This window comes from Callorhinus ursinus, unplaced genomic scaffold, assembly GCF_003265705.2.
Source record: "Callorhinus ursinus isolate GAN/ISIS: 27379988/994484 unplaced genomic scaffold, GSC_fseal_2.0 scaffold60, whole genome shotgun sequence".
NCBI lineage: Eukaryota > Metazoa > Chordata > Mammalia > Carnivora > Otariidae > Callorhinus > Callorhinus ursinus.
Genome location: NW_027397122.1, coordinates 8,516,773 through 8,542,314, shown reverse-complemented (window position 1 = coordinate 8,542,314; position 25,542 = coordinate 8,516,773). Strand labels below are relative to the sequence as shown.

The following is a 25,542-nucleotide window of genomic DNA, read 5'->3' as shown; positions in this document are numbered from 1 at the left end:
GGGCTCCCTGCTAGGCAGGAAGCCTGTTTCTCCCTCTCCCACTCCCCCTGCTTGTGTTCCCTCTCTCGCTGTGTCTCTGTCAAATAAATAAAATCTTAAAAAAAAAAAAAAAGTCACAGTGGCAAAACTACAGACACCAAAGTAGACTGGCAGTTGCCTATGGCTGGGAAGTTAGGGGGGAAATGGGGAGGGAAGCTCTTTTTGGGGTAATAATGATGTGCGGGAATGAGCCAGTGGTGAGGGCTGTGCAGCCTTTAACTATACTAAAAACACTTAACTGTACCCGCTAGAGAGGACTTCTACAGTGCCTGGGTGATGTGTTCATTTTTAAAAGCTGTCTGTGTGTGCGCATGCATGAGCATGAAAAAGGTATGTGAGGAGATTCTCCGTGCTGTATAACATCAGCTACAGAATTAGGTAGAGAACTTATTTTTACACACAGGTATTTGTAACTCACCTGTTACTGTGGCCAAGTATTTTCTAATGTTAAAATGCTCTAACAAATAGCAAACATAAGTTTTTTTTTTCTAAAGATTTTATTTATTTGAGAGAGAGCATGGCAGGGGGAGGGTCAGAGGGAGAAGCAGACTCCCCGCCAAGAAGGGAGCCCAACACGGGACTCGATCCCAGGACTCCAGGATCATGACCCGAGCCGAAGGCAGTCGCCCAACCAATTGAGCCACCCAGGCGCCCGCAAATATAAGTTTTTAACTGGAAATTCAACAAGATACCAATAGTGATGAAACCTGAACAATTTTCTGTTTCCCAAATTTTCTAGACCTTGCTTTTATTACTTGTATAATTAATTACCTGCTTCCCTGTCACAAGCTGTAACATAGTGGGAAAGATGCCATTCCTAAATGCAACACACACAATAGTTATCAACTCATCTCAGGACACAGGAAATCTGTATCGAATTCTCCAGGGTAACTTTCCATACCCGAATACAACAGGAGAAGAAAAGGAAGCCACAAACAATGCAATGATTTCAACAGCACCGTTAATGAGAGGAGATTCAGTAATATTCCTCAAGTTAAGATGCAGTTTCACCATGACATCAACTAAAGACCGCAAGGGTATAAAAAACAGAAGTTAACCATGTGAAGTCACATTCATTTTAAAGGAATCAAACAACATTAAAGAACAGTCTTGACCCCTTTCACAGACAAGAGAATGGTATGTCCGCTCTGCGGCGTGAAGGGAGACAGAACTTTCTAAAATCTAACAAAGGAAATCACCGAAGACAAGACACATGATCAAATCCCCACACAATTCAGGGGATCAACTGGAAAAAGGAAAGCAGTGCACAAGAAGGCACGTGAACTTTATTTATAAACCCGAGAGAAGGGCAGTGGCCAGAATCCAGGCGCTGGAGCAACAAACAGAAGCAAACACCATGGGTAAATCATGGTGTCAAAAACCTCATCTCTCTTCTCATTAGAGCGGCACAAACTAAGCGTTAAGGTAGCATCATGCAGGTCTCAGTACCACCAAAAGCCCACTCATTGTCCCCGGCAACTCTCCCAGGACAAGCAGTCAGGAAGTCCCCCCCACACCCGCACAGCCTATTTGCGGAGCACACCACCCTCAACCACAAGCCCTTTCCAGTAAGCAGCGGTGTATGGAGTATTGCCACCACCAAAGCTACACTAACCAAGGGGAAAAAAAAAAAAAAAACCACAAGAAGAAAAAACAGCTTTTTAGCCCTGACGCCTGGTGACCCTTTCCCTCTCCCGGAAGGACATTAGAGAACCAGCCACCTCGAACGAGTAGAGGAAAGTAGGAGTGCGGGAGAAATCCTTTATAACCCCATTGTAGGGAAACCTTTCTAACTCAAAATCCAGATGCAAAAGAAAATAAGTAAGTAAAAGACTAATGATACATTTTATAATAAAAAGCACCTCTGCTCGGAGAAAAAAAAAACAATCATAAGCAATATCAAAGACAAAAAAAGACAAATAAACTGGAAAAAATATATTACAAATAAAGATCTAATTTTCCCATTATATACAGAAAGCTCTAAAAAATTGAAGGACAAAATAACAAAGTCCCACAGAAAATGGGCAGTAGACATAAAGAGAGCATCCTCAGGAAAAAAGGCACAGCGTGAAAATATGACGTCACACATAACACAAGAAGTAAGCGCTCAACCGTCAGGGCGCCCCTCTGTTGGGCAAGCACGACTTCCAAAGCGTAGCGCACGCCCCCCAGCGCACGCCCCCCAGCCCAGCTGTGGGGACAGGCTGTCACTCGTTCTGCAGAGCTGTCCACACAGGCTAGGGTGGCCTACCTAACAGAACAGGGAACGGGGGGAGATGGGGGGAGGCCCTGGGGAAGCTTCCAGTTCTCTCTCATTTGGGAATATCTCGTTCTGGGTGGTGACTTAGGGCAACGTTCACTTTGTAGGAATACATCAGGCTGTACTTGAAGCTACACCCACGTCAGAAGTGGGTGGCATGTCATCTTGGCTAAGGGGGCCCATCTTCCCGCACCCCCTTCCCGCGCAGTTCTGAGTCAGTCAGAAGACGCCTGAGGACAACATGCAAGGCTCGACAGGGCTGCAGCCCCGGCCATCAGGCGCACGACAGGCACGGGCTCAGTGGCACCGCTCACAGGCGGCGCAGGGCCTGCAGAGAAGGCAGAGCACGACCCCCACACACAAGGCAGTGTCTGCCGGGCTCGTGCACATGTTCTCGTGTGTGCACGCGTATGCACGGGGCAGCCTGTTTGCACACTCAGGCGAGTGAGCAGGCCTGGGGGGGGGGGCAAAGACTCCAAGCCCAGCTCTGTGCATGCGGCTCCTTCCCATGCATGCACGCTTGTGCACCGTGCGCACGCACACACACACACACACACACACACACACACACACGAACGCACACACATCTGAACCAGGCGGCACAGAGCCCAGAGCACAGCTGGGAGACAGACGCCAGAGCTCCACTCCCACAGCACGGCGGCTGGCATGGGCCCCCAGGTCGCCCCCCAAGGGCTGGAGAGCGCAGTCCCGGAAAAAGGTGACGGCCTTCACTGGCGCTCCCGGGAACCTGGAACACACAGCTGCAGCTCACCAAACCCGGAGAAGGCCAGCTTCCCGGAGAGGCTGAAGCCGCAGGACGCCACGGCAGCCATGGTCACGGGGGACACTGGGGAGGGACACAGACAAATGCATCAGCCGCTGTCTGAACAAGTGCAAGCCATGCTCGCTGAAATGGAAACAGCACGGCTCAGAAGCTGAACTCAAGTACAGTCAGGACCTGTGGGAGCACCCACAACCAGGGGCGGGTCTGTGGTTCCACATGAGTGTCTTTGTCACTGGTGCAAAGAATAATGAAAAATCGCAACAAAACACACTTTCTAGATGAAATCAGAAGAATTTAGGTCTTCTACTACCTTTTAGGTTCCTCCAGAAAATAGTCCCTCAAGATGACAGCAGGCTAACTGGGAAAGAAAAGGCCCCATGGTCCAATTCACATGGGAAATGGGGGTTACCTCACAGGTCGCTGGGTGACGCGCACCTCGGCAGCAAGGGTCACAGTACTGTGTGCCGCGGACACCGCCAGATGTGCACACCGGCCCTCACTCCTTCCTGCCTACACACCCGTGGTCATTCAGAAAGAGGACCACTGCCACCTCTTGGCCCTCAGGCTGCAGAGACCCCAACAGTGCTGGCTCTCTCCCGGCACAGGTGCGGCCCACCCCTGCCTTCTGACTGCGCAGCTCCACCCCTGCCAGCAGGGCACGTGTCGGCCACAGCAGCTGACTCACAGCACCTAGAAGGGAAAGTTGGTTCTAACTCTAAGTGTCTGCAGGACAGAGGGGCCCAGACTCAGTGGGGCCCAGCCAGGCACAATTCGGCGACCACAGGGTACACAACGGTCATTCCCAGTGTCAGGAGACACTTAAAAAAAAAAAAAAGTTATTTATCTTAGAGAGAACACATACGTGCGTGTGAGCACGGGAGGAGGGGCAGAGGGGAAGAGAGAATCTCAAGCCGACTCCCTGCGCGGAGCCGTACACGCAGCTCGATGCCACAACCCTGAGATCACGACCTGAGCCGAAACCGAGAGCCGGACGGACGGCGCCACCAGGCGGCCCTCAGGGGACACTCTTAATCCTTTCGTCTTGATTGAACGTGTACTTCCTAGTTTTCCTCAATGAACATGTGCCACTTTGGGAAACCTCACGGTCAAGTGTTCAGTCCACGCTGGGCCGTGATTCCAGAACAAGGCCAGTGGAGAAGACACCAAGCCGTGGGCACAGCCCAGCAGGGCACCCTGGGAAGCTGCTCCAGAGAACACACAGCACCAGCGAGGCTGCTGTGGATGTGCGTGCACGATGCACTCTGTACGCAGCACGGCACCGCCATGCAAACCAACCGTGGGCAGCAGGGAAGTGCGGCGGCACGTGGGGAGACCTGGAGTGCTGGCAGGGGTGTGCGAGAACTGTGCCCGCTCACCTGGGCTGGGAGCCCGTGGCGAGCAGGAAGAGGCGCGACCCAGCATCCGCCTGCCTTCACACTTCTCCCGAAAGGCCTCTCCGAGGAGAGACAGAGGCAGGGGTCCTGGTGAAGGAGACGGAAGATCCACCGCACCCCCTTTCCCACTGCCACGATCTCTTCAAATATCTGCAGGCAGCATTTCCAAAACGCCAGTAAAAAAAAAAAAAAAACACTTGGGGGGAAAAAGGAAGCTCCAAGGCTGGAGAGCTACCATGGAAACGGATCTAAATACGGGCTGCAGCAGCAAAATCCAAGGCGCCCAACCAGACAGAGCGCACGGGGACGAGACGCTGGTGCAGAGAGGCGGTGTGCAGCAGTGACCACTGGACCCGGGTGGGCAGCCGCTAGCCCGCAGCCAGGACGGGCCGCCAGGCCAACTGAGCATGCCATCCCAGGGCCCCCTCAGCAGAGGTCCTCGCGACATCCCTGTCATCGAGCACACGCATCCTCAACCTGAACACCACGGCTAATAACAGCGAGCTCTCCGCCGGTCGTGAAGAGGCCCCACTGACCTGCTGGAGCAGACAGCACAGCTACATGTGTGGGCCCTCATGGGGGGCTGCTCCCCTCCTTCCTGACTCTGACGTGGGGTCTGCTGCTTCTGCCGTCTGAAGAGTTCGGGGCTTGTTTTCCTTGCGGTGCAGCAGGGTTCGCTCTGTTCTTACAAGGGACCCAAGAGAGGGGGTGGGGGTGGGCAAGCAGCCCCGGAGCAAGTCGGGGAGTCAGTAACTGCCACGCCCACCCCGTGCAGCCCCCCTCCAGCTGGGGCACAGGCAGCGGGTCATGGCGTCAGCAGCACTGCCGTCCGCACCGAGAGGAAACGAGGACCTGGAAGTGTGTTCTCCTGGGAGGACCCGAGCATCTGAAATGACATCCCTCCTACTGTACTCAGCTTCCCCAGGGACTCCTGGAACACGCTCAAGTGTTTTTAGGTCACAGGCAGTCCTCCCACCCACTTACCGCGGAGCTCGGGCAGCAGCGGAACAGAAGGCTCTCGGGGAGCCTGCCTGCACTGGAGCACCGTGCGCGGAGAAGGACCGGACCCGCTGGGGGACCAGCGCAGACTTGCCTCCCCCGACCCCCACAGGTCCCGGGAGGAGCGCGCCCGTCCCCCCGTGGAGAAGGTGCTGCCCAAGCACACGGGGGGCCACTGCTGCGGACCCCTGAAGGGCGCCGGCCGCCTTCCAGCCAACGGCCCCTTGCCGCCCCCCAGGCTCTGCCTGACGGAAGCCACTGCATAGCCCTTGGAGGGGAGAAGCTCCTTCGGACCCCACGACGTGACGGTGCCGCCACAGGAAGCAGCGCCACTTGCATCATGGGCGACGGAGGAGCGCCCACCCCTCTCTCCCCACGGCCTCCGGTCAGAGGCCCCAGCAGGCTGGCGCTCCCGCCCGCCGCCTGGCCCAGGCCCTGAGTCCAATGACACAGGCACCGCTGGGCACCGCTGGGCGGAAGCAGAGGCCCCACACTCGGCTCCAGCCAACACTGTCCCTGCACTGCCTCACACAACCCTGCTGAGCCTGGAAGCCCAGAGCACCCCCCCCAGCCCCCAGTTGCCAGGTGGGAAAACAAGGCCCCAAGGCCAGAGGCTGAGTGACTCAGAGCTGGCGCGTGAATGCAGGGTTCTTTACTCCAATCTGTACCCCACATTTCATGAAAGGGGAAAGAAGGGTGCAGTCAGGAAGTGAAAAGCCAAGCAGGAGGGTTGCAGAGGGTGACAAAAAAAGCCCAGGAAACGGGCATAAAACAGGTCTGGAGCCCAGCCCCAGACCCCCGTTCTCGAGTCAAAGGCCCAGGCTGCCCACCTGCCTGCGGGAGGACCTGCACGTCATGTGGTGCAGGGACACGGAGCCAGGTCCAGGAACAACGCCCACGCATCAAAAGGACGTGCCCACTGGAAGGGGCACTGCGAGTAACAAAACCAGGGAGGGGACACCAGTGAGGACAAATGAGCACACACAATCGCACACACAGCTGAGAGAAGCCTCTGCTCCCGGGATGATCTCCATCTGTAACTGCAGAAGCAAGGATGGGAGCAGAATCACAACCTGGCGGCCACCTCACCAATCACGGTCACAGGCGGGAACAATCAATGGTTGCTAAGGTTCGTGGGCAAAAGTACACAGGGAAACAAGATGCACACTGAGTGTCAACACAGCTCCGACAAGAGACCTACGGCGTGACAAAGGGCACACAGGAACACCTCAGCGGGGAAGCGCGGTGGCCATTGCCACCACCTCAGCTGGTCACAGGGGCACACCAGCAAAACCACACCGAGGGACATCCCGCGAGGAAAAATGGAGTCTGTGCTCCTGACAAGTGCCAAGGTCCTGAGAGACAAGACGGAGGAACTGCCCCGGATGCAGTGATGACTATGGGTCGCCCCCGGGGCTGGGATTAGGGACACTACAGGAAGGACAGGTGACATGGGAACAAGGTTCAGAAGAGCTCTCAGCAGCCCCTGGCTACAGAAGACACTTGGGACGCGGGAATTCTTTGTATGATCTTTGCAACATTTTTCTTTGCAGACCTGAGTTATCTACAAACAAGAAGTTTTTTAAGAGAGCACAAACAAAAAGAAGCTGAGAGGAACAAGACAGAGTACATAACGGCCTTGCTCAGCAGATCAAATCCAGGCCTCCACACCTGGCTCCTCGGCTCATGGCCAAGCAGACACGCCGACGCACAGTCATATGATTCCCAGGGTCCTCACAGCAAGCTTCGAGCACCCAGGCCCTGCTTGAGGCCCCAGCCCTCCATCAGGCAGATGCCCAAACTCTGCCTGTCATACACTGGAGGCGTCCCAGAGGGTTCCACTTCTAGGCACAAGGTACGTAGTCCAGATTACTCCCACCGCCTCGATCTGGCTCGCAAGCCCGAGGCCTGTGTGGAGCAGGGCCCTGGCACACAGTCCTGGGCTCTGTCCCGCTGGGGCTCATGCTGCCAGGGAGCCCGAGCAACAGACCTCTCAGGGAAATGCCACAGCAGCTTCAGGACCCGGCTAGGGAGTGTGAAGAACATGGAGTTGCCCTAAAAGGCGACAGGGACAAGCAAAACAGATGCCAGTGTGAAAGGCAGTACTCTGAAAACTCAAGGGGCGCAGAATGTTACTAGGTCACAGCCTTCCTTAGATGTGCTCAAGTTCAAAGGGTTATTTTTTGACCCAACTTTAAACCTGAATCATTCATGCGCTCAGCTGGCACCAAGTGCCAACTATGTGCCAGGCACGTTCCAGGCGCTGGGATGTAGGGTGAACAAGATAAACAGGGCCAAAAGCATTGCCCTAATACCAAATTCAGACAGACTCCAGTGAAAAAGAGAACTACAGGCCAATATCACTGATGAATACGGATGCAAAACTTCTCAATAAAATACTAGCAAACCTAATGTAGCAATACATTAAAAGCATCATTCACCATGATCAAGTGGGACTTATTCCCAGGATGCAAGGGTGGTTCAATAATTTGCAACTCAATCAATGTGATTCATCACATCAGTAAGAGAAAAGATAAAAACCATGATTATTTCAAGGGATGCAGAAAAAGCATTTGACAAAGTACAACATCAATTCACAATAAAGACCCTCAACAAAGTAGGCGTAGAGGGAATAAACCTCAATATAATAAAGGCCTTATATGAAAAACCTACAATATCCTACCCAATGGGAAAAAACCGAGAGCTTTCTCCCTAAGGTCAGGAACAAGATAGGGAAGTCCACTCTCACCATTTTTATTCATCGTAGTACTGGAAGTCCTAGCCACAGCAATCAGACAAGAGAAAGGAATAAAGGGCATCCAAACTGGTAAGGAAGAAATAAAACTCTATTTGCACATGACATGACACTAGATATAGAAAACCCTAAAGGCTCCACCAAAAAGCTACTAGAACTGGCAAATTCAGTAAAGTTGCAGGATACAAAATCACCATACAGAAATCTGTTACATTTCTATGCACTAATAACGAAGCAGCAGAAAGAGAACTTAAGACAACAATCCCATTTACAACTGCACCAAAAATAATAAAATACCTAGGAATAAGCTTAACCAAGGAGGTGAAAGACCTGCGCTCTGGAGACTATAAAACACTCATGAAAGAAACTGAAGAGGACATCAAAAAATGGGAAGACATTCCATGCTCGTGGGGTTGGAAGAATGAATATTGTTAAAATGTCTACATATCCAAAACAATCTACAGATTTAATGCAATCCCTATCAAAATACCAAGAGCGTTTTTCACAGACCTAGAACAATCCTAAAATTTGTACAGAACCAGAAAAGACCTCCAAATAGCCAAAGAAATCTCGAAAAAGTACAGTTGGTGGCATCACGATTCTGGACTTCCAGCTCTATTACAAAGCTGTAGTGATCAAAACAGTATGGTACTGGCACAAAAATAGACACATAGATCAATAGAACAGAACAGAGACCCCAGAAATGGACCCACAACTCTATGGTCAACTAATCTTCAACAAAGCAGGAAAGAATATCCAACGGGAAAAAGTCTCTCCAACAAATGGTGTTGGGAAAACTGGATGGCAACATGCAGAAGAATGACACTGAACCACTTTCTTACACCACATACAAAGATAAACTCAAAAATGGATGAAAGACCTAAATGTGAGACCTAAAACCAGAAAAATCCTAGAAAGAGAGCACCGGCAGTAATGTCTGACGTCGGCTACAGCAACATTCTTCTAGATATGTCTCCGGAGGCAAGGGAAATAAAAGCAAAATAAACTACTGGGGCTTCAATCAAAATAAAAATCTTCTGCACAGCGAAGGGAACAGTCAACAAAATAAAAGGCAGCCGATGGAATGAGAGATGTTTGCAAACATACCTGATAAAGGGTTAGTATCCAAAATCTATATATAAAGGACTTATACAAGTGAACGCCCAAAAACCAAGTAATCCTGTTTAAAAATGGGCAGGAGACATGGAACAGACATTTCTCCAAAGAAAACAACCAGATGGCCAACAGACACATGAAAAGATGCGCCACATCACTGATCATCAGGGAAATGCAAATCAAAACCACAATGAGATACCACCCTACACCTGTCAGAATGGCTAAAATGAAAATGACAAGAAATATGGTGAGAATATGGGGAAAAAGGAACCCTTGTGCACTGTTGGTGGGAATGCAAACTGGTGCAGCCATTGTAGAAAACAGTATGGAGGTTCCTCAAAAAGTTAAAAACAGAACTACCATATGATCCAGTAACTCCACTACTGGGTTATTTACCCAGAGAATATGAAAATGCTAATTTGAAAAGATACGTGCACCCCTGGGGCGCCTGGGGGCTCAGTCGGTTAAGCGTCTGCCTTCAGCTCAGGTCAAGATCCCAGCATCCTGGGATCGAGTCCCACGGCGGGCTCCCTGCTCAGCGGGGAGTCTGCTTCTCCCTCTCCCTCTGAGGTCCCCTGCTTGTGCTCTCTCGCTCTCTCTCAAATAAAATAAAAAAGATATTAAAAAAAAAAAAAACAGCCACCACCACATTACAATAAAGCCCTGGTAAACAGTCACTCCTGCCCCGGGAATTTGTTCCCCAGATACTCACACACATTGTCCAAGACACAAGTGCAGCATCATTTGTGACGGCAGCAGCCCAGAAACAACCTAATCACACTCTAAAGAGTGACGCCACAGCCCAAGGGATACTGGGAGGCTGTTGGGAGGAATCTCACTACAGAGTCACCTGGAAAGCTTCTGAAAATCCTGACCCATGGCCTACCCAGGACAATGCAATCAGACTGCTGCGGGGGGGTGGGGGGGGGGCAGGAATCAGCACTGTAAAGCCCCAGTGATTTCAAGGCCAACCCCGGTTCCACTGCTCCTCTCCAACGTTCTCCAACACAGCCAGGCTGGGTCCTTCACTGCAGCATGGGGACCTGACCAGGGCACCGGGGGACACAACAAAGCAGATGCACCAGGACACCCCCCAGCACCCTCGGAGGTGTAACAGGAAGTCCACACACAACACAGTGTACAGAACGGGGGACAGTAGAGAGACTATACATGCAAATATGAAAAATAAAAATTGTATAAGACATAACATTTGCAAAAGAAAGCATGCACAATGGTCCCCTTTAGGGAGAACTCACTTCCACTACACTCTCTTGTAACTTTCAAAAATACCCTAAATTTAACTGCCAATTTACTTCACCGTATAACAATCAGATAGTGGGAAACTCAACATACCACAGCGTGATGTTCTTTCAGGTGAGCTGCATGCCGACATCGGGCCTGAACTCACGACCCCGAGATCGAAATTCACATGCTCCACCAACTGAGCCAGCCAGACGCCCCGGGTTTGTTCTTTTGTTTTTTGGGGTTTTTTTTAAACAAATACATTGTGAGAAAATAAAAGAGAAATAAATGATGTGTGGCTGGAGCCTTACTTGTAGATTTCAACAAATCTTTATTACTATTTAAGTAGGATACAGAAAAAAAACTGGAAGCTTACTCTTTTTTTTTTTAAGATTTTATTTATTTATTTGACAGAGAGAGAGAGAGAGAGAGAGAGCACAAGCAGGGGGAAGAGTAGAGGCAGAGTGAGAAGCAGGCTCCCCGCCAAGTAGGGAGCCTGACATGGGGCTTGATCCCAAGACCCTGGGATCATGACCTGAGCCAAAGGCAGACACTTAACCAACTGAGCCACGCAGGCGCCCCTAAACACTGGTTTTAAATATTGACGCGAGCACATGGGGGTTCACAGAGCACTGCTCTCCTTTGTATTTAAATTCTACCTAATGCATTTTTTGAAAGATGCATATATGTCTTTTTCAATGAAAAAGAAACAAGCTAGCATACAAAGTTACATTCTCTAACGTTCTAGAAAAACATTTAACTACAAGCAGGTCCTTTTACTTCTAAAAAGCATCTGTCAGATAGTTCTGCTAATAGTTGCTTTTCTCTTAACACAGTGAAGCAAACATATCCAAGTTCAGGCCTCTGAGCACACGAACTCTTGCTTGAGTCCCCCTAACCCTGGCCCTAACCCCTAACTGCATGATTTTAAGCAAATCTCTTCCCCTGTAAAAAGCAGCACACTGGGTCCTCCACCTTGAAATACACACTTCCAGGGGGACGAGCTCCCCAGGTTTCCCACACCCCTCCCTCCGACGCACACACGCACTCCCCGCGGCCCTCCACCCTACAGGCTAGGACGCCAGGTCCTTGCTCCCACACACTTTCAGTATTGAATACAGGTAACAGAAGTCACTGTTGTAAGATGTGCAGGCGAACCTCTTCTAAAAACGAAGTCTGTCAGCTATAAATGCATTGCAGAATTAAAAAAACGCAGCTTCTAGAAAGAAAGTAAGTACTCGTAACAGACAACCGAAATCGGATTTCCTGCCTCGGGATCTAGATCACAGCTCGTGGAGGGCTCGGAGGTCCAAAGTTCGTAGAGAAGGGGCAGTTTCAGAGCGAGTGCTCAGAGGGCCAGGCAGCAGCTGCTACCCCGGAGGCCAGAGGTCACTGACCCCTGAGCAGGCAAGAGTGCGTCCACAGGGAAGGCGGGCAGACATGCCCACGGTCCTGGCTTCCTGGCCACTGCTCTCCGAGCACAGGATGACAGCCAACACCCTCGTGTGAGCACAACAGCCTCCTCATGGCACAACGCTCGACAGTGGATGACACGAATTCAGATCAGCAACAGGGAGGCAGGGAGGCTCGGCATACAAGGTTCAGCAAGAAAGAAGGCAGCGTAATACGACTGTGTAAACTTCTATGTGTGCGTGTGTGTACGCTAACACACACACATGTTCACACGCACAGAAGAAACTAGAAAATCTCCCAGAACGTTAACAGGGAACAGCGGGATGCTCTTATTCTTTAGACACCTGTCTGTATTTTCCAAATAATCTCCCTTGTGCATAACTAGAAAAGAAATGGAGGGCTTGTTTTCGTTCAAGAGCAGTAGTACTGTTAACAGCAGCCCGCACCCACGTGAGTGCTCCCTGCGCACCAGGAACCACGCTCCGCAGGCGTGACACACGGACCTCAGCCAATCCTCTCCATCAGCCGATGCGGTGGGAATCTGGGGTGGCGTTTCGGTATGTCCACGTGACTCCATCAAGGGGCCTCCCGCCACAGGCACCTGAAAAGGCCAGGACCAACAAGCAAAGGACCCACTGAGAGACAAACCCAAGAACCCAGCTCTTAGGCAGCAGATGCCCCGGCAGGGAGCAGCACCTTCTGCTCTCCTGGCAGCCTCCCTAGGGCCATCGAGGGCCCAGAACCGAGGGAGAGGTGCTGAGCACCCATCAGGGGCCCCCCTCACACAGGGCAGAGGAGCTCTCGGCCCCAGCACTGAAACACGTGGGAACGGGCAGCGCAAGCGGACGGCGAGATGCGACACGGGCTCGGGGGAGGCCCAGTGACCTGCAGGAGAAGGGAGGGCTGGAGGCGCTGCAAGGCTCTGCTGAGGGGTGGGCACGGACAGGAGTACTGAGGAGCGAGGCAGTGGACCCAGGGAGGAGAAGCAAGACGAGGACGAAGCCTCTGCTGAGGGTACGACTGGGAAGCCTAAAGCCTCCCCTCCAAACCATGCCACCCCTGCCCAGGAAGCACCCGTACCCCTCCAGCAGCTGCACACAAAGGCCATGCCACCAAAACCAGAGAAAGCACCAAGCAGCTGCCTAGCACCCTGTGCTCTCCCAGGCCTCCGGGAGGGGGTCAGCACGCCAGTGGTTCCCTGACACCCCATCCTGTGCAGGGGGCGGACAGCCCGGGTATACCCAGCACACACCGCTGCTCAACATCAGCAGCATGGGAGCACCTGTCCCTCGTCCAGCACAGCTCCCAGGGCAAAGACACCATCTCCACGTCATAATTTACTCTCTGCTGTTTCTCCCTTCTCTTTCTTCTCTTTTAAAGAATTCTGTTTGTGACTTGCAAAGGCAAAAGCCAGACAAGGCACAACAGCCTCTGGGGATTCAGGCAGACAGGCCGGCACCAGCAAGTGCAGTTATCACCGCGTTACCTACAGCGACACCTTCCGGCCTAGAGGCGGGCTGCAGGAACTCCGACGGCCACGGCGCGGACCAGACCCCAGGCCAGGGAGGAGCGCCCCCCCCCCCCGACCGTGCAGAACAAGAACCCCAGCATGGAACACAAGAGGGGAGCCCCACCGAGCTCTGACAGGGGCCTGACGGGGCCTCTGATGCTGTTGGCTTCTGTCTCCCTCTCCTTTCACGGTACTAGTGATGCTGAGCAGCAGTTCTGGAAGCATCCGAGCACCCCAGGAGTCCTCTGAGCCTGTGGCCTGGGACTCGAGGCAGCACCTGGTAGGGGTGTGTGCTGTGGACGACTCCATGCAGATAACGTCTTCAAACGCCACCCTGTGTGCACAGGGAACTCTGTGTGCCCAAACTCCATCTCCCCTCTAAGGAATAAAACTGAGCACTTGAAGCAGTGGGGCGGGCCCCATTCCCCATCTTTCCTGGAAAGGTCCTGACAATGACAGCAGGGCAGGATGCAGAATGAAATTCACAGTGATGGGAAAATTAGACCCAATTCAAGTTGCCCTCAAATATCCCCTCAATGACCCCCAAAATACTAGTACGTGTGGTTTTAATATAAAAATCAGTATATAATTCCGTACAAAAGAAAGTGTACCCTGCACCAACTCTGGGGAAGAAAACAGAGCTATGGCTGGCAAGGCCTGGATGGGGGACAGGGTGACTCCAAAGAGGCAAGCAGGACCCTGGCTTACGGAGCCCCGTCTGTCTGGAGACAGGCACGCCACGCTTAAGTACGCCCCATTACCGCACTGCACACAACAAACAGCCGATGACAGACGCATGCAGAGGACACAGAAACCTACACCTGCACTGTCTGACTTCGTTCCCTGGTGTGCAGGCTGAACCTGTTTAGATCCAAGAAGCGTACGTGCGACTCTCCCGGCTGACGGGGCAGGACCACCAGCAGGGGGGTGGCAAACAGGAGTAGCAGCAATCAGCCAGCTCAGGCCCAGACTGCAGGTAAGCCGCTTCTGGATGGGGGGGCGGGGGGCAGGAGAGGCAGGGCTTCTGTGTGCTCACATACAGAGCCCCCCCCCCCCGTTAACGTCATTCAGTCAGCGGGGCCCCAGAGAGCTACAGTTTATAGGACACACGATCCTGGGCACGGACGGGAGGCATGAGGGTACCAATAAAGGGAGCACCAGTCTCCAGACCCTGCACGACACCGCCCAGCCGCTGCAACGAGACATGGGAGCCACGACTTCCTGCCGTGTTCACAGGAAGCCAGTGACAACCAGAAGGCAAAGAAGGTGCCCGTGCTGGGAAGGGTCAGTCCTGTGGCACCAGATTTCCCGGAACACACCCCGTCACTCTGGACCCACGCTGGCACCAAACGCATGCCGCTCGCTCTGATTCTAGCCCAGGACACAACTTGTTGGTTCAAGAATAGAAAAACTGGCTCCCCATGAAACAACAGGCAGCCATTCCTAACCCGGGAACCAAAACCACATCCTCTCTTCGAATAAGGACTGTAGGAAGTCTTTTTTTTTGACAAAGACTTGACTTTTTAATATCATCAAGAAAATAAAAATTTTGTAATAAAAATTATTCCTACTGATGTAAATTCTTTAATGTCATTTTAGGCCTGTTTCCCATGCCCTAGAGGTAGCATCGGGGAGCAGTAAGAAAGCCATGACTTCATGAACAGCAAACATAATTGATGAGAAACGATTTTAAAAATTATGTATACATGTCAAAGTACAGTTAGTAGTTTTGTCAGAAAATAATCTCATTGTTGAAAATTCTTGTCACTCTTGGGGCGCCTGGGTGACTCAGTTGATTCAGTGTCTGACTCTTGATCTCAGTTCAGGTCTTGATCTTAAGGTCATGAGTTCAAGCCGTGCACTGGGCTCCATGCTGGGCATAGAACCTTAAGCCACTCTTCCATTTTTTCAATAATTTGCTCACTTTCCTTTCCTCTTCCATGAGTCAAGATAAGACCTTGGATGATAAGCCAATCTCCTCTGTAACGTAATGGGGACATATGACTGTCTCACAAGATCCACTCTCGTGCCGGGAACGGCCAGCCATCCTTTTTCCAACGGGTGAAAGATGACCCTGAACTTTGCCATGAAAGAGAGAAGGCAAGGGGGTCAACGCTCCGAGACGAAGACCGTTTGCTCTTCTCTGCTCCAGCAGGAATTATTTTTAACATGCAAAAAAAAGGGGGGGGCACCTCGGTGACTCACTTAAGCGTCTGCCTTCAGCTCAGGTCATGATCTCAGGGTCCTGGGATCAAGTCTCACATCGGGCTCCTTGCTCGGCGGGGAGCCTGCCGCTCCCCCCTGCTTGTGCTCGCTCTCCCCCCTCCCCACGTCAAATAAATAAATAAAATCTTGAAAAATAATAATAATAAAAAAATGAAAAAAAAATCAGTAAAATAAACTGTATGTTCACTGCAGGAAAATTAGGAAACAGAGTACTGGGGGGGAGAGGACAATGAGACCCAAACCCACCACGTCCTGACAACCACTGCTCGTCACCGATTTCCTGCTGGCCTTCTCCTCTGCAGGCCTACAACCTCAAATGTTTTCAAATTCATCATCACTTTGAAAACTGCGGTGGCCAGACAACATTCCAGGACAAGAGTATCTGCGTACATCAGGGCTCACCCAGAGACAGAACCAGCAGCATACCCGCACACACATTCAGAGACTCACGTCAGCAACAGGCTCATGTAGCCGTGGTGGCCGGCGGAGCCACTCTAAAATCCACAGGGCAGGCCAGAAGGGGCGTGAAGCTGCCATCCACGGCATGGATTTCTTCTGCTTCGGGGAAGCCCTGGCTCTGCTTTCAGTGCCCTTCAACTGACGGTTAAGACCCACTCGGGTCACCTAGGATGATGACCCTTACCTGAAGCGACCTGGTCGTGGACGCTGAGCACCTCCACCAAACACCCTCACAGCAACACCCAGGGATGGGGCCCGGCCAGGCTGCCACAGAAAATGGACCATCACAATCCCCACATCGGTCAGCTTTTTTAAAACAGTTTATAAATGTCCATAACCATTCCCCAAATGAAAATGCAGCACTTCTTCCAAAATAGTGCTGAAACGAATAATGCTGGAATAAATAAAACTAAAGTGAGTAACTGTATGCTCAGTCTTCATTCTGATATCTAAATATTTTACGCAAAGACCCCTGGAAGAGGGCAGCTACACACAGAAAGAACTCAGAAAACTGCACAGCGTCTCTGGGTCTTTGCAGTCAACTGTCCCCATGTGAGTGTGACGCAACGGGGAGGGCAGGCACTCCTGGGAACTAGCCCGCATGACCCCAAAGCTAACAAAGGGGTTGAAGATGTTCCCGTCTCAAGCAGCAACAACAGAACATTCTGGAGAACCCAACAGGGCCATGTTCTAGAACAAGGAGAACTAGCTGTAGGATCAAAGTTGCTATGGACCCACCCCCACAAGTTTAAAAACAAGCTTCTGAGGAAAGATCGTATTGATCCGCAAATAACTACCTTTGAGAACAAAACTCTTTAAAAGAAAAAAACAAAACCCAGAGATGCAGCTACATAGCATCCACAATGGCAGGCATCCAATAAAAAATTACCAAATATGGGTCTTCTGGGTCGCTCAGTGGGGTTAAGTGTCTGACTCTTGATTTGAGTTCAGGTTGTGATCCCGGGGTCCTGAGATCAAGCCCCGAGTCAGGCTCCTCGCTCAGCACAGAGTCTGCTTGAGATTCTCTCTGTCCCTCTCCCCCTACTTGCACACGCACACACTGGCTCACTCTCAAGTTAAATAAAATCTTTAAAAAAAAAAAAAAATTACCAGATATGTAAAGGAGGGAAATGTGACCCCAAATCAGGAGAAAACAGCCAACAAAACAAAACATTACAGAAATGATGGAATTGGCAGATCAAGACTTTAAACAGCTATTATAAACATATTAAACAACTTCAAGGGAAACGATGAAGATAGAGATCAAAGCCATAGAAGAGAACCAACAGGAAATGCAAAGCCAAAAAGTCCATTATATGAAATAAAATCATACTGAGGAGTTTAACTGAGGATTAGACACTAAAGGAGAAAAGATAATAAAGGTGACGACAGGGCAATAAAAACTGCTCCCAAGAAGGCACAAAGAGAGTCTTAAAAAGGGGTACACACAACAGGGGCAGAACAAAGCCCAGAAACCCCAGCGGTACAAACTTGGAGAACACCACCCCGAAACAGGTGGTAACCAGATCGCTGAGACTAATCATAAATATCTTACAAGCACCCGGGGGACCCATAAAGGGGAACAAAGAACATTCACTTCTTATCAGAAGACAACAGAATTCTTTAAGGTGTTGAAAAAGAAGCGTCAGCCTAGAATTCTAGAGACGGCAAACACATTCCTAGAAATGAGGATCAAATAAACATTTTCAGACAACCGAAAGCTGAAAGAACGCCTCAGAAGCAGACCCACACTACACTACAGGAAACGTCGGAAAAAGTTCTTTGGGCTGAAAGAAACTGTCGGATCTCTGCCTTCTGCCCAAGAGCCGGCCCACACCCAGGTCCCCGACCCTACTCTGCCCCTTCCTGCCCCGAGCTCCATATCCACGCCCTGCTCTTCAGCACCAGCCGACTCGTGCACCCGACACCGCGGTCTCTGAGCCCCTCGGTCCAGCCTGGCCTCTCGCCTCTGCACTTCTGCCTCACATCAGCTTCACAAAATGTACCCCCCCACTCTGCGTTTTATGTCGCTGCAGGCTGTCAGCTTTGCTGCGCCGTCCAGGAACCAGAGAAACACGAGAAGGGGTCAGTCAGAGACAGTGCGCAGAGAAGGAAGACCCACAGGGAAGTTAAGACGGGGACAACGGCGGGAGCAGTCCTATCCGAGACGGAAGATGGTGCACTGTGCTAGAACGGAGCAGGCCGGGAGCATCAGGCTGCCTTTCAGAGCCCGCCACGGCACCTGCACAGGGAGCGAGCAGGATACCTGCGCGCCCACGTGGGGCAGTGAAGGACCGGCAACCAGGGTGCCGCGCCAGCCGCACAGCCTTGGGCCCAGTGACAGCGGCAGCAGCCTGAGGCAGGTGCCGGCGCTCTCACCTCCACTTTACGGAGGACACAACCAAGCCACAGGTAACACTGCGTGGCAGGTAATCCATTTACTAAGGGGCAGTCTCCAAGGGGACTCTGGGCCCACGGTCACCCATCCCACCGACAGGACTGGAGGCCCCAGCAGTGCTCTAGCGAGAAAGGACAGAGCCGAAACCCCGAGCCACAGCCGCCACACAGGCAGGCAGGTCTCAGGGAAGGCCTCTGGGCGCCCAGGGCTCTAACTGTGGCTCTGAACTGGCCGTACGACAGGCAGCTTACTACCTTGCCTTAGAGGGAGGAAAAGACAGCAGCCAACTGACCTCCCGTCCCGTGTGACCAAAGCACCGTAACGTGGTTTACAAACATAAATGCAGACACAGAGTCGGAGTGGTACCACGTGAGAACCACTAATGGACCAAACCAACCACCAGCTGCCAAGCAAGAAAGGAACTGCAAAGTAGAAATTCTTACTTGGGAAGACCTGGGGGTTCCTTCGGAAGTTCGGCGGCACCCGCCTGAGCTCCCGGAGGCTCTGCCTCCCCCGAGCTGGGGGCCACCTCCGGCCCGGCACCCCGTGGGCCCGGTGGTCCCTGAGGCCCGCCCGAGTCTGCGCCGGGGCCGACCTCCACCTCCTGTCCCGGGGCTGGGACTGGCTCTTGCTCGGCGGCGGCCGCCACAGCCTCCTCTGCCTCTTTCCTCCTGGCCTTCTCCTCCAGCTCCTTCCTCCTCTTCTCGTCGTCCTGACGGGCCATGTGGTCAAAGGCTGTGAATACCTAAAATCAAACAGCAATCCAGCAATGAGTTCGGCTGCCCAGTACTAGCCCACACATGCCGCAGTTCAGAAGAGAATGACAAAACAGGAGACCACAACGCGTTCCCACTAGCACAACGCAAACACACTTCAGCTTCACCCGAAGCTGCTCCCAAGCAATCTTTAACAGGCGTTCCAGTATCAGCAGAAGTGAACCCCTGTAAGCCATGATACCTACATGCCCACGAGCCCAACTCCGGGGACCAAAGGACGCGTCACTATGTGGTCTCTCTGTCCTCCTTTTATTCACAGCGCCCAGTAAGACTCGTGTGCCACAGAAAGAACACACCGTCCTGGTACCAAGAGCTGTAAAGGTGCCAACAATTCAGGCTCAAGAGAAGATGAGAATCGAGTTGAACCCACAAAGCATGGAGAACCAGGCTGCTGCTGTCTCCCCACACTGCACAGGTGCAGGGGACATGTGGCTCTCAGAAACCTGGCAACGGGGGCGCCTGGGGAGGCTCCGTCAGTTAACCGTCTGCCTTCGGCTCAGGTCATGATCCCAGGGTCCTGGGATCGAGTCCCACATTGGGCTCCCTGCTCAGCAGGGAGTCTGCTTCTCCCTCTGCCTCTCCCCTGCTAATGCGCTCGCTCTCTCTGACAAATAAATAAATATGTAATCTTTAAAAAAAGAAAGAGAACTTGGCAATCAATTCCACAAACAACCATGTGCCTACAGTGGGCAAGGAACACAAAAAATCCAAACGACAGCTCCCACCCTCTAAGAACTCGACATTGTGGTGTGAGGACCAGCCCTTACCCTTTCCTGAGACACAGTGACATCCATACAAGCGCTGGGACTCTCCACTCACAAAGGACACTGGAAGCATGGCGTTTTGTGTGCACCTTTCACGGACACAGACCCACTCGCGGCAGTGCCAACAGGAGGGGCGTGAGGAGCAGCTGTGGTCCCTCACGATGAGCATACAGATGCACACTCCAGTCCCGGAAATCTACGAAAGTTCCTTGGGAGGAAGGGGCTCTGCAGCAGACCCTGAAGAAAGGCGCATGTTCCCCAGAAGACTACCGGAGGAGATGCCGCAGCTCTGAGACGTGGGGCCATCTACGGTAGCTGGAGGCAGGAAGGCTGGGAGAGCCTCCTTGGGGGGCTGGGGGGGGACAAGTGTTACACCCCATCTAGCAACCTCGCTCCCTGCTATGTCCCCAAAGGAGCTGAAAACACATCCATACAGAAACCTGCTCACGGGTGTTACAGCAGCGTCATTCATAAATGCCCCAAGTCGGTAGCAACCAAGGTGTCTGTCCGTGGGTGAACGGTCCATCCAGACAAGGGAATATTTATCACTCTCTGCTAAAATGGAATGAGCTATCACGCTGTGAAAAGACCTGGAGGAAACTGAAATCATGTTACTAAGTCAAAGAAGCCAATCAAAAAAGTCTATACATATTCTGCATGACTCCAGTTCTAGGACATTCTGGAAAAGGTGAAACGACAGACCCAGGCGGCCAGGGTGGGGTGGGGGAAGGAATGCGTAAGTGGAGGGTGGGAGGAAGGAATGCGTAAGTGTGGGGTGGGGGGAAGGAATGCGTAAGTGGAGCACGGGAGGTTTTGTCAGCAGTGGAACATCTCTGTGTGGTGCACACCTGTCGTTATATGTTTGTCCAAACCGCAGAAAATGCGCATCACTAAGAGAGAACGCTAAAGCCAACCAGGGCTTGGGTGTTCCGGGGTGGAAGGTGCGCGGTTTCATGGACTGTAGCAAAGGCCCCCTCTGGTGGAGACAGAAGGTGCTCGGGAACTCTGTACCTGCCCCTCCGTTGTGCCCTGAACCTAAAACTGCTCTAAAAAAACGGTGACAGGTGGGTAGGAGCCCCGTTCCAAGAGGCTAGAATGCACACATCTATCAAATAGTCCCATTCCCTGCACAGAGCAGGAAGACAAAACAAAAGGTCACGAGCTACTGAACTACGCCAAATGCTATCATGTTCTCTTAAAACCTTCAGGAAGATGCTGTGAGCGCGGTCCAGCACTGATGTTTCAAAGATGAAGAAAAACTAAGCCCAGAGAAGCTAAGGAACCGCCAGAGGTCCCGCCGGCCAAAGAGGAATACAAGAAGTCATCCAAGTGGCACTCCACAGAAAGGCCACACACGCAGAGGAAGACCCATGTGATGCTAAGGCGGAAACCAGGCATTGATCCCAGACCCGTTTCTACTCCCTCCGGGAACCTGAGCCCCGGACACGACACCTCCCAGCCCCGTGTTTATAGCACCTGACTTCACCCTCAGAGCCACTCATCCTAACTCTGTCCCCTCAGCCCTGGGAGCTCCCTGGACGCAGGGCCCGACGCTCCACGGCATCTGCCGACTCTGCCCCCCTCCGCCCTCCTCTATCCTCTAACCTGCCGCCTGCTTTGCCTCTCCCGTGGCTCCACGCTCTGCAACCACAGCTCTGTGGGGCTGACAGAGATGTCTGTGACCTCCGGTCGACCTTCTCTGCTGACACAGAGGACTCTCCCAGCAGGTTCAATGAGGCCCAGATGGAGCCGTCTTTCCTGATTCTTGGGCAACAGGCCTCACTAAGCAGGCTTCTCAAACTGGACCCAGGACGAGCACAGGGTATCAAACAGAGAACAACAGCTCCCCGGGACTCGCCCTCAGCTGCCCAACAAAACATCCGGGGCACGTCTGCTCTCTTAAAGGTCCTCAGGCACCGCAGACTGCGGAGAACCAACTCCAGAAACGCTGGAAAGCGGCCCCGGGGTTTCTGTGCACCCTTCTGCCCTGCCCACTCCCTCCAACCCCAACCGTGCATGCAGCCCCCTGCTTCTCCCATCCCTCCACTGGATCATCCCCCTAGGTGCTGCCCTCCACGGTCAGCTCTTCTTCCCCTGAAACCACTCTGGTTCCTCATCTCCCGCAGTACCCTGTCCCATGGTTCCAACAGCCCACGAGCAGGGACTTCCGTCTGCTTTTCTAACTTGTCTAACACTAAGCTTCTCCCCCTCAACTCAGGGCACAGTTCAGTGACCACATTATCATTATTTCAGTCACCCAGGTTTGAAACCACAGGTCATCTCCGACTCATCCCTTCGTTAAACTGGTCACCAAGCCTGAGACATAACAGCCATTTCATACACTGTGACCAGATCATCTGTAAAACAAGGGCAAAGACCAACCTTTCAGGTTCGTGGGATTAAAGACAGTAACACCTGAGGTGGCAACTAGTACATACTAGGTGCTCAGTAAACCTTCTTTCTGCTTCTCCACATCTTTCCTGCAAGCTACTGATGTTCTCCCACCCTGCTATGGACGAAATAATAGGGCGGAAAGATCCGGAATCCTAAAGATGAGGTTCTGCGTTCCAGCTCCGTGAGGAGTTTGGTGAAATCACCTAACCCTGCTGAAAAGGCACTTCATCTGCCACATAAGGCTGGACCATATCTATTTCACCGGGACCTCCCTAAGGGCCTTTGAGAAGCCCTCCGACACTTTCCGACCACTGGAATGGCACTCGGCCGCTGAAGCACCAGAACGGAGCCTATCATTTCTGGTGGTCCCTCCAACACCCCGAGCTTCTGCGTCTCCACACACAAGCACTGAGGAACGTGACACCCGACCAACCCGCAGCTTGCTGCAAGACTTCAGGAGACACCATCGGCTAGCGCCCAACAAACTATAAAGCGCTACGGAGCTGTGGGAGGTGCCACCAGCAGTTCTATCTTCTCAGGTTCCTACCGACAGGCTCAACCCCACCTGCCCTGCAAGACGTTTCTCTGACTTCCAAACCACCGCTTCTACCCCGTTCCCTGGCCGGCCCTGCGCGGTTGTCACCGTGTCGGGACCACGCGCGGCGACCACGTCCCAAGAAGAGACTCGTCCCCTACCAGGCTCATCGCCGGTGGCTCGGCCGATGCGTGCGGCGGCTGACGACGCACACACCGTCGGTAAACACCTGCTCGCTGCACCATGCCCGCTCCCCCGTCCCCAGCGCGGAGGCAGCGCGCCCCGCGGGGACGGCTGTGACCTGGCCTCGCAGCCACGGCCGGACCCCTGACCTCCCCGCCCGCCCACGGGCTCCCGCCCACACCCGAGCGCCCCGCGCGCCGGCCGCTCCCGCTCCCGCAGGCCAGGAACTCCAGCGGCGCCACGGCGAGCTCGCGGGCGCGGCCGCGGGAGGCGGGGCCGGGGGAGCGTCGGAGGGGGAAACTGAGGCCGGGAGAGGCGGGCTCCCCCTGCCCTGCACCGGGGCCGCCCGCCCGCCGCGCGTTACCTGCAGCACCAGGGCCTGCGCCGCCCCGGGCGGGAAGCCCATGCGGTCGGACGGGTGGCGCAGCAGGCGGTAGAAGTCGGTCTTGCGGTAGAGGAAGCCGAAGAGCACGCGCAGGAAGTCCTGGACGTTGCCCACGTGCTGCAGGATGCCCAGCAGGGCCTGGTCGTACAGCTCGGCCGCCCCGGGCTCCATGGCGTCGCCGGCCGCAGAGACGCTGCTCACTGCGGGCGCGGCCCGGACGCCGGCCCACGGCCACTTCCGGCACGCTGCGGTAACGGCTCCGCCGCCAGCGCAACTTCCGGTCCGCGCCCGCCCGGCCGCCGCCTGTCGGGCCCGGCCGGGAGGCACCGGGGCGCCCTGCCGCGAGCCCCGCCCCCGCCGCCCGGCCGGCTTTCCCTGGCAACCTCGCGGAGAAGCCCACGCCAGCCCCTAAGTGGCTCCTAGGCGCGAGAAGGCCCGGGACGGCGGGACCGAGAGCGCCCAGCAACCATGTTGCAAACGGGCGGAAGGGGCGGCTCGGGCCGCGTCACGTGAGCGCCGGTGTTGTCACGTGGTGGGAGGAGCTCCGCCCCTTTCTGGGTGGAGAGCCGGTCTTGGGGGCCCGGGTCCCCGCAGCGGGCGGTGTGTGTCCGGTTCACGGCGCCGGGAGTGAATGCACGGTGACGAAGGCACGAATACTCAGCGGAAAGAGCTCGGTGCGGAGTGGAGACTCTGCCGTGCCATCGTCGTGAGATACACATATATACGCGTGGGTAGCGTGCTCTGGCGTGTGCATCGTCTGCCAACATAACGCACGGCGCACGTGATAGCCTCGGTGTCCGCCCAGGTGCAAACAGAACGCCCGTTCAGACACCGAGTGAACACATGCCAAAGATGCCGTTCAACGAGGCTGAATTAATGAAGGAAGCAGTGACATGGCAGGACTGGGTCCAAGAGCATTTGGAGGAACTGGGTATTTATACACACTTGGAGAAACAGTAAGATTGTTAGGTTGTACAAAGCTGGCTGGTGTCCTACAAAATGATAAAACCGTAGGTTAACTTCTCTAGTGGATAGAAATGCTTTGCATCTCGACTGGACTAGGATCTACCCATGAACAGGTATCTTCATAATCTAGGGGCTCTAATTAATTGTAAATAAAGTCAGAACCAGATGAATTGCCCTAGGGCAGTGGTTCTGAAACTTCTTGGAGTCATTTTCACTTTAACATTTATTGAAGACTGCGAAGACCTTTTATGTGGGTCGTTCTTATAGTTACCATATCAGATATTAAAACTGACAAAATGTTTACATACTTATTCATTTTTAAATAACCATGAAAAGCACATTACATATTAACATTTTTATGAAGGAATAATGTTCTTCAAAGCAATTAAGATTACTGAGAAGAGTAGCATAGTTTTACTCTTCTGCAAATCCCTTTAATGTTGGGCTTCATTGAAGATAGCAAGATTCTCGCATCTTTTGCGTTCACTGCATTGCAATATGTTGTTTTGATGGAAATGCATGAAGAAACCCCATCTTAAACAGACTGTAGTTGGAAATGAGAGGAGTATTTTCATTGTCTTTTCAAATAAAAGCATTATTTTTTGTAACCAAAGTTGAACAGGTGGTAGTTTCTTAAGAGCTGTAATATGGAACCTGAAACATCAATCAGTGTTTCATAATTGTAACATTAATACCCATTGTTCTGTCCTGACTTTGAATGGATCTTTCACAGGCATGATTTTGTAACACCAGACTGGAATGCAGAATGTAGCAAAACAAATCGCATCACAAATGTGTGAAGCAGCCTCACTGAAGGGTCTGAGAGATAAAAGGCTGACCTAAGTACGTCTGGAAATGAACGGAGTCTAAGACTAAAGGCAAAAGGAGCTAAAAAGAGATGCTTCATCCTAAAGTTGTTTCCCGTGGGGGTGTGGGCTATCATC

General features: G+C 52.8%; 1 protein-coding gene across 4 annotated transcripts in view; it reads right to left on the bottom strand.

The window, feature by feature from the left end:
• The window catches only part of NUDCD3 (NudC domain containing 3), a 57,635-nt gene extending 33,694 nt beyond the window's left edge, over positions 1 to 23,941 (bottom strand). For 2 of the 4 annotated variants that reach the window (XR_003204648.2, XM_025853063.2), the window contains exons 1-2: positions 23,612 to 23,889; positions 19,039 to 19,340 (exon numbers count right to left, since the gene is read on the bottom strand). Coding sequence is in view for 3 of the 4 variants with exons in the window: in XM_025853063.2 (XP_025708848.1) it covers positions 19,039 to 19,340; positions 23,612 to 23,803 (494 nt within the window). In the remaining variant the exon portion in view is untranslated. Of the gene's footprint in view, positions 1 to 19,038; positions 19,341 to 23,611 lie in introns of all 4 variants that reach the window. The other 2 variants (XM_073885067.1, XM_073885069.1) reach the window with 2 other exon arrangements.
• Positions 23,942 to 25,542: the final 1,601 nt, after the last annotated feature.